General features: G+C 56.4%; 1 protein-coding gene across 1 annotated transcript in view; it reads right to left on the reverse strand.

The window, feature by feature from the left end:
- The window catches only part of IGSF21 (immunoglobin superfamily member 21), a 237,547-nt gene that overhangs the window by 23,904 nt on the left and 197,044 nt on the right, over window positions 1–16,599 (reverse strand). The window contains exon 4 of the mRNA XM_046663094.1: window positions 15,162–15,280. Within this exon, the coding sequence (XP_046519050.1) occupies window positions 15,162–15,280 (119 nt within the window). The remainder of the gene's footprint in view (window positions 1–15,161; window positions 15,281–16,599) is intronic.

The following is a 16,599-nucleotide window of genomic DNA, read 5'->3' on the forward strand; positions in this document are numbered from 1 at the left end:
ATCAGCATTTCGGGATTGATTTCCTGAGTCAAAGGGCAAGTAAATCATTCTTGCCGCTTACTTCTCATAAAGCAATTTCCAGGAGAGACGAGGAGCGGGGAGCAGTGGAGAAGGGGCTTTGGCGGGAAGGTGATTGCGCGTTTTTCCTCTCCAACATTTTACTAGGAAAACTGTCAAACCCATCCAACAGTTCAGAGAACTGTGCAATGAGCACTCATGCGCCATCGCCCCAGCTCTCCAGTGGTCACTGAACTCTGCCAGCTTTGTGGCACATCAACGGGATTGTGTCTTTTTAAAGGGGTGAGGCAGAGCTTCGTCCCCAACGAGATCCAGCTCCTGGCCAGGGTGGAGGGGCTTGATTTGGGGGTGAGGGGGTCTCAGAGATTCAGCCCACGCGGGCTGTCCATGTCGCGGGGCCTCAGCCACCTGTGTCATCTCTGACCTCCTAACCTCATCCCTCGCAGGCCCTTTCCAGCCTCAGTTCTCTCATCTGTAGAATGGGGATCTCAACAGCGCCTGTCGCACTGGCTGCTGAGAGGGTGAACTGAGCTCCTGTTTGTGAAGCGCTGCGCAGGACGCATGGTATGGTGAGTCTAGGTACCAGGCTGACAGGGGGGTCCATCGGCCATCCCATTTGTCAGCAGTGACCTCCATCCCTGGGCCGGGAACAGTGGGCAGCCTTCGTCTACACCACTCACTCTGGCTGCTGGCCTGGGAGCTCCTCAGGCTGGGGACGCTGTTCGCTCCGCTGACTAGGGCCCCAGCACAGGGCAGCACAGGGCAGAGCTCAGTGGCATCTGCAGAGTGGATGCTGGCAGGGGTCACTAGGGGGGCGGATTCACTCAGTCAGTGTCCTCCTCTGCACCCTGAGCTGAGGGCCCACGGGGTCCCTAGGCACACAGAGGGCGGTGTGGGGGCTGGGGAGGGCATTTGACCGTCCTCTCTGCTCCCCGGCGGTCACCCTGGGGCAGGTTCCACGCTCAGTGCTCTAATGCATCGGAGCTGCCCAGAAGCCAGGAAGTCGGAAGTATCGTCTCCATTTTACAGAGGCAGAAACCGAGGTTTCAAAGGCACGGTCCACAGCTACGCAGCCGGCAAGGACCCAGGCTGGAACTTGAACCCGCGTCCGGCCGAAGCCCTCAGCCAAGCTCACAGACCTGAGTGCCCGGCTGGCCTGCTGCTCACCTGCTGTGGGATCTCTCCCAGGGCCTCGGCTTCCTGCCTGACCGGTGAGGTGGCCGGACTAGGCGAGTCCTAAGTCCTCTCCAGCTTGAAAACCCTATGGCTCTGGGCAGGGGAAGTCGAGGCAAGCTACAGCGGGAGGGCTGAAGGTTAGGGAGGAGGAGGACTGGCCAGCAGACAAAGCCCAAGCTCTCCCTGATGAGGAGCCTCAGGAGTGTGGTCTCTCCTCTGATGGGCCTGGGGTCCACGGGAGAATCAGCCGGGAGGGTGTGGCCGGCACCAGAGTTCCCTCGCTCCTGCTCCCAATGTCCAGGCTGCGGCAGGGAGTTCCCAGCCTGCCCGGCTCCTGTGGCATCCCTGACAGCCTGGCCTCAGGGGCCTGCACGGCCTCGTCTTTCCTCTCTGTCCATAGCCACGCCCGATGGGCAGAGGGCAGCAGTGCCCACGCAGCCTGGCATGAGAGAAGCGCCTTCCCAGAGGGCCTTTTCCTCACCTCCCCACCTCCCACCAAGACTGGCACAGCAGGTGGCTTTATAGGGGCTCAGGAGCCAAGCTGACGCATCCTGGCTCTGCCACCTGTCAGCTGGGTGACCTTGGCAAGTCGCTTGCCCTCTCTGTGCTTGTCTCCTCATCTGTAACACCTGGGACATCTGGATCATCATAATATTGACTTGATAGGGTTCTTGTGAGCATGATGTAAAAGCATTCAGACCCTGGCCTGGCACCTGGCAAGCACTGAATAAACGCGAGCCACTGTTGTTATTGCTGCTGTTATTATGATCCCATCGCACTCCCCGCTCCTTCCCTGTGCCCTGGGGTCCTGCCACACCACACGGAGCGCTGCCGACCTTCCACGCTTTCCTGCTCCCACGCCGTTGCCTACAGGCTCCTTCTGTCTGAAACGCCTCCTGTGCTGTCTGCCCCCAGCCCACCAGGCCCAGCTCGAGGCCACCTCCTCCGTGCAGCCCTCCTGATGCCTCCTCCTGAAGGAGACTCTCCCTCCTGGGGGCCCCACACCCCTCAGCTGTGCCACAGTCCTCTCTCACCATCCTTGTTTTCCTTCTGCTGGAATTCCGGAGACCTGTGCCCTTCTCTGTCTCGCCCATCACTCAGGGACTCCTTCGGGGCAGGCGCTGGGTCTCACCGCCCTCTCGTCATCCCTGGAGCCTGGAGGTCAGGCTCTGCGTTCAGAGAGAGGGGCTGGGACTCTTGGTCACCCACTAGCTGTGTGATCTTGGGCAAGTGGCTTGCCGTCTCTGAACCTCAGCTTCCTCTTCTGTAAAATGGGAATACCCACCATCCCCCTCTCGCCAGCCGTCGTGGGAATTAAAGCAGAGAACATGCATAAACTTACTGCAAGGCCTGGCACGTGCGGCACGCTCCATCCGTGCCGGCTCTTGTTGTTAAGATGATTGTGAGTGTTAAGATTATTTGTTATTAAGATTATCACTCCCAGGGAGCGAATCCTGCCTCCTCACGTACAGATGGGGAAACTGAGTCCAGGGCGTACCACAAGCTGGCAGCAGAGACAGACTGCTGACTACCAGCCCAAGCCAACTTGGAGTGCGGGCCTGGTCTCAGTTTCCCCTTCTGCACAGGAGGCGGTGGGGTTACTTCCCCTCCCAAGAGTGACTAGGGCAGCAGATGCTCTCTCAGGGGCCGGCTCCCTGCCTGCCCTGCCCGCTGTCTCTGCTCCCCCAGCTCCCGATACAGCTCTGTTCACACCTGTGCCCTCCGCCTCACGCCTGCTCCTTAAATCACGGCCGCGCACTGCCGTCTCAACGGCCACATATCACTCATAGTGAAGGGGCCTGTCCCAGGGAGGGGAAGTTTACCTTCTGCCGGAGCCACTAAATCCAGCTCCCAGAGGTGGTGAGGACAAAGCATCGCACCGACCTAGCAGTCATCAAGGTTTAAGAGCACCCGCAGGCCCATCCTTGGGGGTCTGGGAGGCTGAGGCCGAGAGCTCAGCGTGGTCAGCGAAGAAAGGCAACCCTGGAGCGAGAGGTGAGGCCCGGCCTGTGAGACACAGAAGGGCCAGGGCGCTGGGGAGGGCCTTGGGGGGCTGCAGCCGTCTGCCTGGACAATGCCAGGGAGCAGATGGGTCTCACCAGCCCGGCTCAGGAGGGCACGATGGGCCACCCGTGAGAGGCTGCAGAGAGGCTCCTAAGACAGACGGTCTGGGTTTGAAAACAAGATCTTCTATTCACTTGCTGTGTGAGCTTGGGCAAATTACTTAACCTCTCTGGGCCTCAGTTTCCTCATTTATTAAAATGGTGAGAATAGAAATACCTACTTCCGAGAGTTGTGAGGATTAAAGGAATTAATATATTTAAAGTGCTCGGAGCAATGTCTGGCACCCCGTAACCATCAAATTCACCACTATTATAGTATGTCCTGGCTGCCCCATATTAGATGACTCTCAGTCCTTCTCCCATAGCAGGTGCATAGGAGGTGCTTACAAATGCTGGTTGAATCAAGGACTTGCAAGTGTGAGGAGTAAGTGAGCAAATGGTCTGTTTCCCTTGGGGAAGGGCTGGTGACATCGGCTCTGCAGCCCCGGGGACGAGATGCACAGAACACTGTGTGCTGTTGACTGTGCCATCTGCAATTGCTGGTCAGAGAAGGTACGCAGCTTCCCAAATCACGCCCAATGTGTGGATGCACTTTGGAAGCCTTGTCCCCATCCCTAGCTCGGAGCCGCAGGGCCCCACGGAGGGAGAGGCAATCAGGAACGTCGGATGCGGGCTCGAGGCTTCCCTGCATTAGCAGACTCAGTTTTCTCTTCTGTAAAATGGGGACGCTGATCTTGCTGGCTTCGCAGACGGCGGGGAGGAGCAGCTGACGTGCAGCCCGAATACTCTGTGCTGTCCCCATTGAGAGGAGCCATGTCCTCCGTCTTCCCAGCAGTCTCGTGTAGTGGGAACTTCGGGGGCTCTGGCTCCCAGCAGACCTGAGCTCAAATCCCAGCCCCCTCACTGCTGTGGGACATTGGGCAAGTTCCCTGACCTCTCTGAGCAGTCTGTGGTTTGCCCACTGTAACTGAGGCAGCATAGAGCCTGCCTGCAAGTGGGTAGACTAGAGAGAGGACTAGAGGCCAAGGGAAGGTCCCGGGCCTGTTGCTGAGCACACAGTGGGCTGCGGTCAAGGGTACTACTCCTTTGCAGGGCCATGTTCAAAGAGGGAAGGACAGAAGATTCTAGAAGCCTGTCCAGGAGGCAGTCAGCAGGCTCGGGCCTTTGGGGCTGAAGCTGAGAAGCATCCGTCCTTGGTAGATGACCCAGTTATGCAAAGTGCTCCTCTGAGCCCCAGACCCATCTGTCTGGCTCATCTCCCAACCGGCTCTCAGCGGGTGACCTCAGCCAGCTGGGGGCTGGGGCGGGCAGGTGGGCAGAGTGAGCACCCCTCCTCCAGGTCCATGGCCAGGTCCAGGCACTCAAGACGGTGGGGTCCAGTCTCTGAACACGTTCTGTGTCCATCCTGGAAGATTGGCCACTCCAGCCTCAGTCCTCTGGACTGGGCCCCTCCTCCAGCAGCCGAGCTCTGCCAGCTGTCTCCGGCCCCCCGCTGCCCGTCCAGTGCCCCCTCTGAAGCTCTGGCTGGCGGGGGAAGGGGAAGCCTGCAGAGGTCCTCAGGACTGCAGTCCCGGCCTCTCCACCCCGGCAGCCTGTTTTCTATGGTCACCATCTGCTGAGTGAAGTCACATGGTTTCACTGGTACCTGCTCAGGGGACCGTCTCCATCCAGAGCCAGGTCCTGCCGTGTCCTCCACATTTGTTCTCATCTTTCCCATTGGTCCCCACGTCCTGTGGCTTCTGTCTGGAAACGCCTCCACGTCCATCCTCTCCTGCCCGAGCCCTGGGCTGGCTCCTGTCTTCTCTCCTCTTCTAGCCGCCCGCTCTGCTCTCAGAACCTGCCGGCAGATCCAGCCTGAGCAGTTTCTATCAGCACCATCTTATTTCCTTGTCACCACACCCCCGTGAAGTAGGAGCCTTCACCACCCGAGTTGCCAGATGAGGAAACTGAGGCTGGAGAGGGAGAGGCGCAACGAGGCGGTGGGGGGGGGGGGGGGGAGCAGGATGGGACTCAGGGCTGCTGGCTCCGTTCTCTCCTGCCCTCCCCTCAGTGGCCAGGGTGGGAGGCCAGGATCGTCACCGCGTGGCTGAGAGAGCTCCCGCTGGGCTGATGTCACTTCCCGCAGCTCCGACCCCGTTCCCTGATCCCAGCGACATCTACAGGGCGAAGCTTAGGGCCAAATGGATGAGAAGGCAGAGCCTGGAGCACAGGCTTTATATTTCATGCCCCAGCGGGGGAGGTGCTGCAGGAACATCCATTAGCAGATAGGGAAACTGAGGCTCGAGGAGATTAAATAACCCGCCAGTGCAGCATCATGGTTGGGCCTGTGGGCTCTGGAGCCAGCCTGCCGGGGTTTGAATCCCAGTTCTGTCCCTTCGGGGGATTGGTAACCTCTCTGTTTTCAAACTTATAAGATGGGGAGAGTGCACCTCACCTTGGGGGCTGTTCTGACAATTATGTGCACTAACAGGCGTCCAGGAAACTGTGCCTGGTGGACAGTATATGCTTGAGAAACATTTGCCACTTTTACGACCAGGAATTGCAGAACTTGGTTTGAAACTCACGGCTGAAGCCGAGGCCCACGCCTTAGCCCCTCCTCGACTCACTGAGGAATAAACACTGTTTCCGGTCAACTGCTTGAACAGAGGGGTAATTCTTCAACTGGGGACTCCCCACTCCTCTCCTGTGCCCAGCTTGGAGCACCTCCAGCACCTGCTGTCACTCACCTGGACTGGGTGGGAAGGGGTTGGGGAGGGGGTTGGAGGTGGGCCTGCCAGACGTTTGCTGGGGTAACAAGAGTGCCCAGGCCTGGTCCTCAGGACCCTGGGGGCTTCTGGGGTGGGAGCTGGGGGTCTGGGTTCACACCCTCTCCCCCTAGCACCCTGGGATTCTTCAGCGGCTCTGGCCTGGATCCCAACCCGTCCACGCCTCCTCTGACAGCAGCCTGTGCTCCCTGGAGCCTGCGGCCACTGCCGTCGCCTGGGGCCAGTTCAAGTAATTAGTTCGAGCCCAGCAGGTGGCTCATCCACGTAGGCTCCAGGACCAGAATGAGCTGATCATTTTTCACCCAGCAGGCATCTGGGGCGCTGAATCTCACCTCCCAGCTACCCTGCCTGGGGACCCCCAGGGATTCTCAGACCAGCGGCCTCCCTCCACTGCCCTAACCTGCCCCCTGGCCTGCCGTCTACACCAGCCACGCGCTGGTTCTCCCTGGGGCGTGCCCACCCCCTACAGCTGTCCTGCGTGCTGCAGGCTTCTTGAAAGGGGCTTCTGCAAACCCAAGCCCGCTCCCCTTCGAAGAGCAGAGTTGTTTCCTCTGTTTGGCTCAGTCCTGCGTGCAGACCTCCCCGCCTCACTTGAAGCCACAGACATTTCTCCTTCCTGAGTCGGGAGATGTCCTCGACACTCTAGTTGTTGGTCCTGGAAATGCGTTCCTTTTCCAGAGAGGAGCACTGGGCTGAGAGCCAGAGTCTCAGGGTCAAGAATCTGGTGTTAGAAAGTGGAGCTCCAGATCCCTAGAAATCCTGGGTTCTGGTCTGGCCTCACGGGAGTGGGCTCAGCCTCCATCCCCCGCATGGTGCCCGTGGTCTCTTTTCCTGGGGGGCCCTCACCAGCCCCGGGGTGAGTTTCTCGTAATGGGAAAGCTCCGAGGAACCAGCCACAGGGGGACGCCTGTGAACTCGTTGCCCAAAGTCACACAGCAGGTGAGCAATGAAGCCAGACTGGAGGGGGCCAGCTGGCTTTAGAAAGCACCAGCAGGGCCTAAGGAGAGACTTATCGATCGATGGACGAGAATAGAGTCCAGAATAAACGCTCGTATTTACAGTCAATTGATTCTTGACAAGGATGCCAAGACAACTCATTGGGGAAGAGGAGTCTGTCCAAAAAGTGGCGCTGGGACAACTGGACAACCACATGCAAAGGAGGAAGGTGGACTTCCTCATGCCACGCACAAAATTAACTCGAAACAGACCATAAACTAAACGTAAGAGTTAAAACTACACAAACGCTTAGAAGAAAAACACGGGAGTAGATCGTGACCTTGGGTCAGGCAACGGCTCCTTAGATGTGACACCAAAACACGAGTAACAAGAGAAAAAATATGCAAACTGGACTTCATCAAAATGAAATCCTTTTGTCCTTCAAAGGACGCCATCAAGAAAGTGAAAAGATAACTCACAAAATGAGGGAAAATACAGGCAAATAACATATCTGAAAAGGTACCTTTATCTGCAATAAAGAAGGCTTACAGCTCATTGATAAAAAGACAAATAACCCATTTGTCAAATGACTGACAAACTCAGCAAAGAATCTGAAGATATTTCCCCAAAGAAGATACCCAAATGGCCAATAAGCGCATAAGACACTCAACATCGGGAGCCATCGGGGAAATGCAAATCTAAACCGCGATGAGACACCACTTCACATCCACTAGGGCGGCTAAAATCAGAAAGACAGATAACAACAAGTGTTGGTGAGGATGTGGAGAAACTGGAGCCCCCATACGCTGCGGTGGAAACGTAAAATGGTGCAGCTTTGGAAAACAGACTAGAAGTTCCTCATAAGGTTAAACAGAGAGAGAACATTTGATCCAGCAATCCCGCTCCTGGGTATATACCCGAGAGAACTGAAACTCTATCTTCACACAAAAACTTGTACATGAATATTCATAGTAGCATTATGGACAATAGCCAAGAAGTGAAAACAATCCAAACGTCCATCATCTGGTGAATGGATAAACAAAATGTCGCATATCAGTGGAATGCTATTCAGCAAAAGAAGGAATAAAGCGCTGATTCATGCTCCAGTGTGAATGAACCTTGAAAACATTCTATGGAGTGAAAGAAGTCACAAAATATCACATATTGTATAATCCGATTTGCACGAAATGTCCAGGCAAATCCACTGAGATGGAAGGTGTATTAGTGGTTGCCTAAGACTGGGGGGGAGGGGTGTGGTCGGGGAGTAATTGCTGATGGGGACAGGGTCTCTTTTGAGGGTAATGAAAACGTTCTAAAATTGGTTGCACAACTGTGAATACGCTAAAAACCATTGAATTGTACACTTTAAATGAGTGAATTTTGTTATGTGAATTATATTTCAATAAAACCATTTTTTAAAAAAATAAGGGGAAAAAAGCACCAAATGCATCTGATAAAAATACAGGAAACCATACTGAAAAAAAAAGAGACGGGCTATGCAAAGTCCATATACAGCTGCGCCCTGGGGTGGGAGTTGTGTCCCCTGGTCCCAGGTTTGGAAAGCATAAGGTGTGGTTTGGTGCCATTGTGGCCTCAGGTTCCAAAATTCTACCTTCATCTGCCAACCTCACTTGGAAGCCTCAGAACAGAGATAGGAATCCCAAGATAGAACATTTTATTAATGCCAATCAATACCTTGTGACTTCTAGAAGAGCAGAGTGGCAGGCTTTAGAGGCTGCATTCATCCCCGCTCTGCCACCAGCTGGTGGGGTGGCCTGGGAAAGTGACCTCAGTTTCTTCACCTGTCGAAGGGGAAATGGTACCCACCTTACAGAGTTTGTGATTGTCCAATGCGTTAATTTACGAAGAGCCTAGCACAGTGCCTGGCGTATTAGTAAATGCTCGGTGAAGGGTGATCTGTGTGGCCGGGAACAGTTCTGATCACTTGTTACGGGCACCCCTGGGGACTTCACATGGTTATCAAGCCTCGGTTTCTGCATCTCTACCACGAGCTGTCTCCCTTGATGGAACAAAGGTTCCATGTGGTGAAGACTTTGCCTTGTTCTCCATTGCGTCCTCAGCACTGGAACTGTGCTTGGCACGGGGAGATGCTGAATGAGTCGTCATCGAATCAGTTGCATGAAGGCGTGAGGTCCCCATGGCTCAGGCCTCACTTGTTGGAGTGTCACCTTCTCGGAGAAGCCTTAGCGACCACCCTGTTTAAAACAGCCCCTGTCCCTCTGTTGTGGCTGCGTCTGCTTTGCTCAAACACCCTGGGACATACCCCGGGCTCCAGCTGTCTGCCGTTCGTGTCTGCCTCCCTGCCCACACTGTGGGTCCATAAGGACGGGGAACTCTGTCTGTCTCGTTGCTGAAGCTAAGTCCCATGCATATGACAGCGCCTGGAACGTTCTGGGTGCTCAGCAAATATTTGTTAGATAATGAACGAATGAAGAATGAATGAACGAGAGTTAGAATGCTTGTGCGTGTGGACATTCAAGTCACCTTCAAATATATTTGAACAAAAAAGCCATTCTGATACTGTTTTTACTAGAAAGGAAGGTCAACACTGGACTGTCCATGTCCCCACAAGTGGACACTGACCTGGATTTGGACGATCTGCTGGACTCCAAGTCCAGTGCTCCTTCCAGGGGGAGTGAGCAGTGAGGGGGCCCTGGGTAGCAGTGGATGGGAGAACCTCCCCATGGGGCCTGGGGCACAGGAAAGGAGAAGTCGGGGGCAGGGATGTGCTCTTTCTCCCACACCCTGACAGCCCCCCGACCGTCTGAGTGCTTGAGTCCAAGTGCTCCAGGCTCGACCTCCATCTTACCGGGGTCCCCACTCTCTCCATTTGGCACCCCAGCCCCCAGGCTTGCTTGACATTTGTGTTGCTAATGCTCTGTGTCAGAGGTAGAGACCATTCCCTTGGGAGTTCAGAGTTGCTGTTAGGAGCACCAGCTCCAGGCAGGCGGGACCCCCAGCTCTCTCCCTTGTGTCGGGGAGCCCCTTAAACCCTCAGAGCCTCTGTCCCCTCACCAGTGAAATGGGGGTGACAATGCCTGGCTCCAAGAGCTCTCGCGAGGGCCACACGATTAACCGTAGGCTGAACACTCAGCACCGTGCGTGATGGAAAGTGGCCTTGATTATTAGCTACGGGCCGACGGGGCCCCTGGGTGGCAGTGCTGTGTGGTGAGAGTGGAAGAGAAACCTGCCTCCCCGTCTTCTGGTGGAACCCGAAGACCAGCATCTTTGGCTTTGGCGGGGGCCGGGGTGTCTGTGCCTCACAACATTTAATTGATTGTAACATCGCACACTTAACACGCTCCTCCACATAACCTGCCCCCCCAAGATGAGACCCTGCTGTCCTTCCGTGACTGTGGATAATGCCTTCCCGGGCCCGGCACGCGGCTTTCAAATTGGCTTACAATTTATCTGCAGCTCGGATAAAAACATTTTAATGACTGTGCGGCATGAACCCTCGGTGTCACCCACGGGGCTCCGGAATGCCTTTCCCCACCACATTGCGGGGACGTTATAGGCGTGAAATTACAGCCGCTCTCGAATTTTGATCTCCACCCGGAGGGCTCTGGCAGCGCGTTAGAATGCGCTGGATGCAGGCGCGGTGCTGGCAGACCGGGGCGGCTCTCCCGCAGAACTGCTCCGTGCTTTTGACACAGGGCCCCTGGGCTGTACCCAGCACCTCGGCTCCCCCCTCCCACTGTCCTGGGAAGCTTCCCTTTGACCCCCAAATTGGGGAGGGGGCTGTCTTGCCCCACCGTTGGCCGTCAGAGTCCTTAGGGTCCACTGGCTCCGAGGGGGGGGTCCTTGCCTGTGTGTGCATGATGAGAAGGGGTCTACGCAGTGTCACAGAGAGGCCAAAACAGTGAGGAGATTGCAATTTTTGAAACTTGCCTTGAAACATATTTAAAGGAGATGGTCATGGAGGTGGGGAGGGAGTAAGACCATTTTTAAGCCTTTCTGCTTGTGCCTGATGTTTGACTGACGTGATTACTGTTTGTCGTAAGAGAAACCCTTTATTGAGAACTCGGAATGTGCCAGACCCTGGGCTCAGAGCGTTCTGTTCTACGGATCATCTTGTTTAATCCTCCCCACCCTGGCCGGGTCGCTTCCTTCTCGGAGCCTGGGCCTACGCTATGGGCACAGCATCGTGCCTGCTGCTCGGGCTGCTGCGGCCGCTGGACTGTGGGAGAGAGCCGGAAGCTTCCTGGCACTCAGCCTGCTGTCTCTCGAAGCCCTCCCCACCATTCCCGACCATGGTGAGCCCACAAGCCGTGTTGCTCTGGGACAGGGCCAGCCACAGTCCCAGGGGTCCCAGAGCAAATCCTTTCCCTTCTTGGAGCGTCCTCTCTTCATCTGTGAATTGGGAATAATAGTAATCCTGGCCCCCAGGGCTGTGGCGAGGATCAGGTGACATGTTCAATGGGAGGCACATTGGAACCGGCACAAACCGGCTAAGCGTGAGGCGTGGCTGTCGTTAGCAAAGTTGGGACATATCGTGGCTCCTCCCCTGGGGCGTGTGGGGCCAGGACAGGCTGACGCTCAGGGTGGAGGCCAGGAGGGCAGGAAGGCAGAGGCCGGGGGCCTCACCGCTCCAGGAACGGGGCAGAACTGGGCCCCCTTCCACGGATTCAGCGCATGAAGCTGTGACACTCATTGCTCAGACTGGCTTAAAGCTCCTTGGAGTCACGAATCATGGACGTGGTTTCTCCCTGCTGGGGCTGAAACCAGAGGCAAGAAAGAGGCCGCCACAGCTGTGCCCAAGGGCGGGCAGCTGGGGACAGGGAATAAAGACAACAGAGTCTGACCTCCTGAACCTTTTGGCTGCCTCATGCTGGGCTCGGTCTTGAGCAAAATTTATCTAATTTAAACTTCACAGCCACCCCAGGAAGTAGGTCTCCTTATCCCTGTTTTACAGATGGGGAAACTGAGGCCCAGGGCGGCCTACGGACACCGTGATGGATCTGGGATTCGCACCTAACCGTGTCTGGCCTTAATTTGTATGCTGAAGGAGGGGGGCATTCTCCTGGGTCTGGGGTAGGGGGAGGTGGGAATTGGAAGGAGGAAGGAGCATACATTTGCACATGGACAAGAGTATGGCCTGCAGCACCAGCATCACTGGGAACTTGGGAGAAATGCAGATGCCCAGGCCTGGCCCAGATCTGCTGGGTCAGGAGCTGCGGAGGTGGGCCCAGCAGTCTGCACCTTCACCGGCCCCCCGGGGGGTTCTGATGCAGCTCAGGTTTGAGAACCGCTGGTTTAGACCACAGACTTTGGCCTCAGATGGCTGTTATGACCCCAGACAAGTCACTTCTCCTCCCTGAGCCTCGGTCTCCTGGTATAGTGGGGATTATAACATCTCCCAGCTCACAGGGCTGTCGCCAGGATTCCATAGGATAATGTGCGTGAGGCCAGAAGCTCACGCACTGTCGGGCACAGGCCGGGGAGGGACAGTAGCTGCGGCATCAGCTTAGTGAGCACGCGCGCACTGGCCCCATCAGGGGACAGCAGGGCTGAGGACACCAATGGCAAATACAACGACCTCTGAGCAGCAGGGTCAGTCAGAGGACTGACTGAGATGGGTGGGTGCTGTTTCAGTGAGAACTCTGCCCAGGGATGGGCTGAATTTCCACAAGTCAGAGCCTTCCTGTGTCTGGGGTCCTGGGTGGAGGGCGGGGCTTACACACTTGGCCCTGGCCCTGCCCCTCCCTGGTCCCTCCTGGCAGCCTCAGCCTCCTGCCCACTGACTGGGATCAATCAGCTGTCAGCCCATCCCCCAGTGGCTGCCTCTTTCCATCGGGAGGAGCCCAGAGGCTCACAGTCCTCCGCTCCCCAGACGGTGAGACAGAAGTAGAGAGGTCTCGGCTGGCCGTGCCACGGGCAGAGAGGAGCCGTGCCTGCCAGAAGTACGCCGCCATGCTCAGCTGGGACCACGGGCCGGCTATGCAACCCAGGCGGCTCCCATGAGACCTCTCTGTGCCTCAGTTTCCTTGCCTAGCAGGTGGGGTAACAGACTCACAAATGTCAGAGCTGGGAGGAAACTAAGGATTATCTGGTGACACCTCCTCATTGTATGAACGAGGAAACTGAGGCCACAGAGGGAGAGTAACATGCTCAGGGACCTTTGGTGATTTAATGAGGATCGTGGGACTCATGGAGGAGGTGGCTTTTGAGGACCACGTCCTTGCTCACAGGCACAATAGAACGAAGCCTCAGCTGGAGTGTCTACACTGCCTCCAGCAGTACAACAGAGCTGACCAGGGAGTTAAGACGCCTGGGTTCTGGCCCCAAGACTGAGCTGCCTGATATCATAGGAAGATTTTGTGATCCCGACTGTGTGACCTTAGGCAAGTTGCTTGCTTTCTCTGTGCTTTCATATCTGCTCCTGCAAAATGGGGACAACAGTACTGGTACCTGCTCTTGGGTTGACTGTGAGGACTAAAGGACATAACAAGGACAGCGCTCAGCCCGGCAGCCTCCGAGGGGCCCTCCCTGAGTCCTCTCCCTAAACTAGCTGCCACCCCACCTCCGTCACTCTTAATCTCATTACCCTGCTTGATTTGTTTCCCTGTATTTATCACTATGCACTCATCTCACTTATTCACCCCGCGTGTGTTTTACGCTTGTTCCATGCACTGGGTGCAAACTCCCCAAGGACAAAAACGTCCTATGGAAGGTGTGTGGCCATCACCTGGCATAGGTGGCACCTACGTGCACATAGTAGGTGCGCCATAAGCACCTGTTGAATAAATGAATGCGTACATGTGAGCCCCTGAGGGTGCAAACTGAGTTTTGTTCTTCGCTGGGTCCCCTGGTGTGAGGGGCCCGGGGCAGGGCACTGGGAATGCTGCTTGTCCGTGTATTGCAGGAGCCGCTCAGGGAGGGCGTGACTGCAAGGGGGGCGCTTCCAGGGACCGCCACCCCCTGCGTGGCCCGTCCCCCAGGAAGCAGAACATGCCGCGTGCTGCCCCTGCGGGAATCAATGTCCCTCTGGGGGTCTGGTCTTTGGAGGTCTTCAATTTCCCCAGAAGCCATGGCTTTGGACGCGGCCTTTCTGCTTTCATTGATTGCCGAGGATGGGAGACTTTAGTTCCCCGGTCAATCTCATTCGGTGAGAAAATCAGAGAACATGGGGCCCAGAGTTGACCCAAGCCCCGGAATTCTGACAGCAGAATGCAAGAGCGCGCCTGGCAGGAACTCAGCGCTGGCCGGGGCTTCCCAGATCGCACGGAGCAAGGGCCTTGTTTTTACAAATGGGGGAAACAAGGCTGGGCTGGGAGACGCAGCCAGCCAGAGACGGATATCAGCATCATTACTTCCATTTTGCAGACTTAGAAGTGGAGGCACAGACCCTGGGTCGGAACCCGGGAGCCGCGACACTCAGCCCAGCGCGCTTCCTGACTCGTCATCCACTGCTTCTGTGTTGCAGAAAAGGCCTGGGAGGTCCAGGGAGGGCACACGTGGCCCGGTCAGAATCATTCCCTCTGCAGCAGGTGTGCCTCCCCCCGAGATGCATCTCAGGCCCCCCAGGTAGGCTCCAGGGCTGTCCTCCCCCCAGGGGAGCGCCCACCCCCACTGCACTTTCCCCACAGGTATTTCCACGAACGTGGCTCTTGGCTTCAGCCTGCGGAAGGTGCCCACACCGCTGCTCCCACAGGGCCCAGGACCTCCCGCCCCATGTCCCCACCAGGCCACAGAGCCTGGAGCTGGGTGGTCCATGAAGGACCCACCGGGCCTGCATCCCACGCCCATCTTACAGAAGTGGAAACTGAGGCCCAGGGACTGTGACAGCAGGCCCTCAGGAAGCTCTCAGCGTTCCTTCAGGTCCTCATTTGTCCCAAACAACGTGTCGGGGCCCCTCCAAATGCCCCGGCCACCAGCATCTGGGGATGAGGCACGGCCCCACCTTCAGGAGGGCAGAGCATCAGTGCTGGGTGGAGAAGAGCTCCTAAGAGCAAATCCTTGGGCGGCAAGGACACACCGGTCACACATTGGTCACATGTTGGCATGGCCGGCCTCCTGCCCCTCGAGAGCAAGGGTGGGAAAGAAGGGCGTCCGCTGCCAGCACAACAGGCTTTCGGCAGGTGCTTCCCGGGACAGCCCCTCTGTACAGCATGCACGTATGCACGCATGCACACACACACAGCTCCTCACTGCAACACCAGGGCCAGGGCCCTGCACTCACCCATGACGTTGAGGAAGATGTTGCCCGAGGCCAGGACCACCTTCTCCCTCGTGGCGCGGTCGTAGATGCCCACGTGGCACTCGTAGGGACCGTTGTCCGAGATGCGGACCTCGGGCAACCTGCGGGGAGGCAGAGGAGCAGGGTGAGGGCCCGTCCTCCGGGACCACAAGGCACAGCTTCCAGAAAACCAGCCCCAAAGCCCCCCCGCTCAGCCTTCGCTCAACAAACGCCCCTTGACTGACCACAGGCCCGTGTGCTGTGCTGGGAGGAGAAGCAACATTTACGGAACACCGACTGTCTGCCAGGCCCTGCGCTTGGCGCTTCAGAAGGTGAAGGTGTGGGCTGTGTATTCAGCTGGAGTTAAATCTGTGCTCCTTGCTGCTTCAATGAACTGGGAATGGTGGTGGTGTCCACGCTCAGGGGGCCCTGAGGATGACGGGATTAAGAGGCACCTGGAGGATGGGCAGGCTCAAAACCGGTACCCCAGGCATCACCCCACTCACTCCTCTGGGCTGCCCTCCACGTAGGAGAGGATCGCGACTCCCATTTCAGAAACCTGGAGACTGAGGCTCCAGAGGCGGATGTAACTGCCTCCTGCAATATGGCTAATAAGAGCCAGGATGGGAACTAGAATTCCCCTTTCCACACAGCCTTCTGTCGCTCTACGCCCAGCCCTGGGGACTTGAGAAGGAACACAGTGAAATGCTTGTCTCCAAGGAGCCACTCCCATTGGACGAGGAGGCAGAGAAGCTGACCAGCATGTAAATCACCAGGAAAAGGGTGAGCTGACCCGAGCACAGAGCGAGGAACAGCTGGTTCTGCCAAGGTAGTCAGGAGGGCCTCTCGGAGGAGGCAACCCATGAGGATGGGAGAGACCTCCCCAAACCTTCTGGATGTTTCCTCTAAAAGGCCAGAGAGTAAATATTTTAAAGTTTGTTGCTCTTACATCTCCGTCACAACCACTCAACTCTGTCCTTGTGACACAAAAGCAGCCACGGACAGTGCGTTAGCAAATCAGTGTGGCCGTGTTCCAATGAAACTTCATTTATAATCATTGAAAGTTGAATTTCATATATTTTCATATGCCATGACATCTTCTTCTTCTTCTTCTTCTGTTTTTATTTTTTCTCAACCACTTAAAAATCTAAAAAACATTCTTAGTTTACAGGCTGCTAAAAAACAGGCTGGATTTGCTCCGCAGGCTGTAGTTTGATGATCCCCGTGTTAGATCCTTCCACAGGGTCAGGCCATGCTGACAGTGAGTCGGTGCTTTGTTCTCTCCCTATGGAAAACGCCCACCGGGCAGCTCTTTCCTGCCTCCCGTACTAAAGGAGCCCTGACACAGGGTCGGGGAGAGCCGAGTGCGAATCCTGCCCCGCCAACGGTGTGCTAGGTGACCTTGTGCCAGTCAGGCCGTCTCTCTCTGAGCCTCCATCTT

Source organism: Equus quagga, chromosome 5 (assembly GCF_021613505.1).
Source record: "Equus quagga isolate Etosha38 chromosome 5, UCLA_HA_Equagga_1.0, whole genome shotgun sequence".
NCBI classification, from domain to species: domain Eukaryota; kingdom Metazoa; phylum Chordata; class Mammalia; order Perissodactyla; family Equidae; genus Equus; species Equus quagga.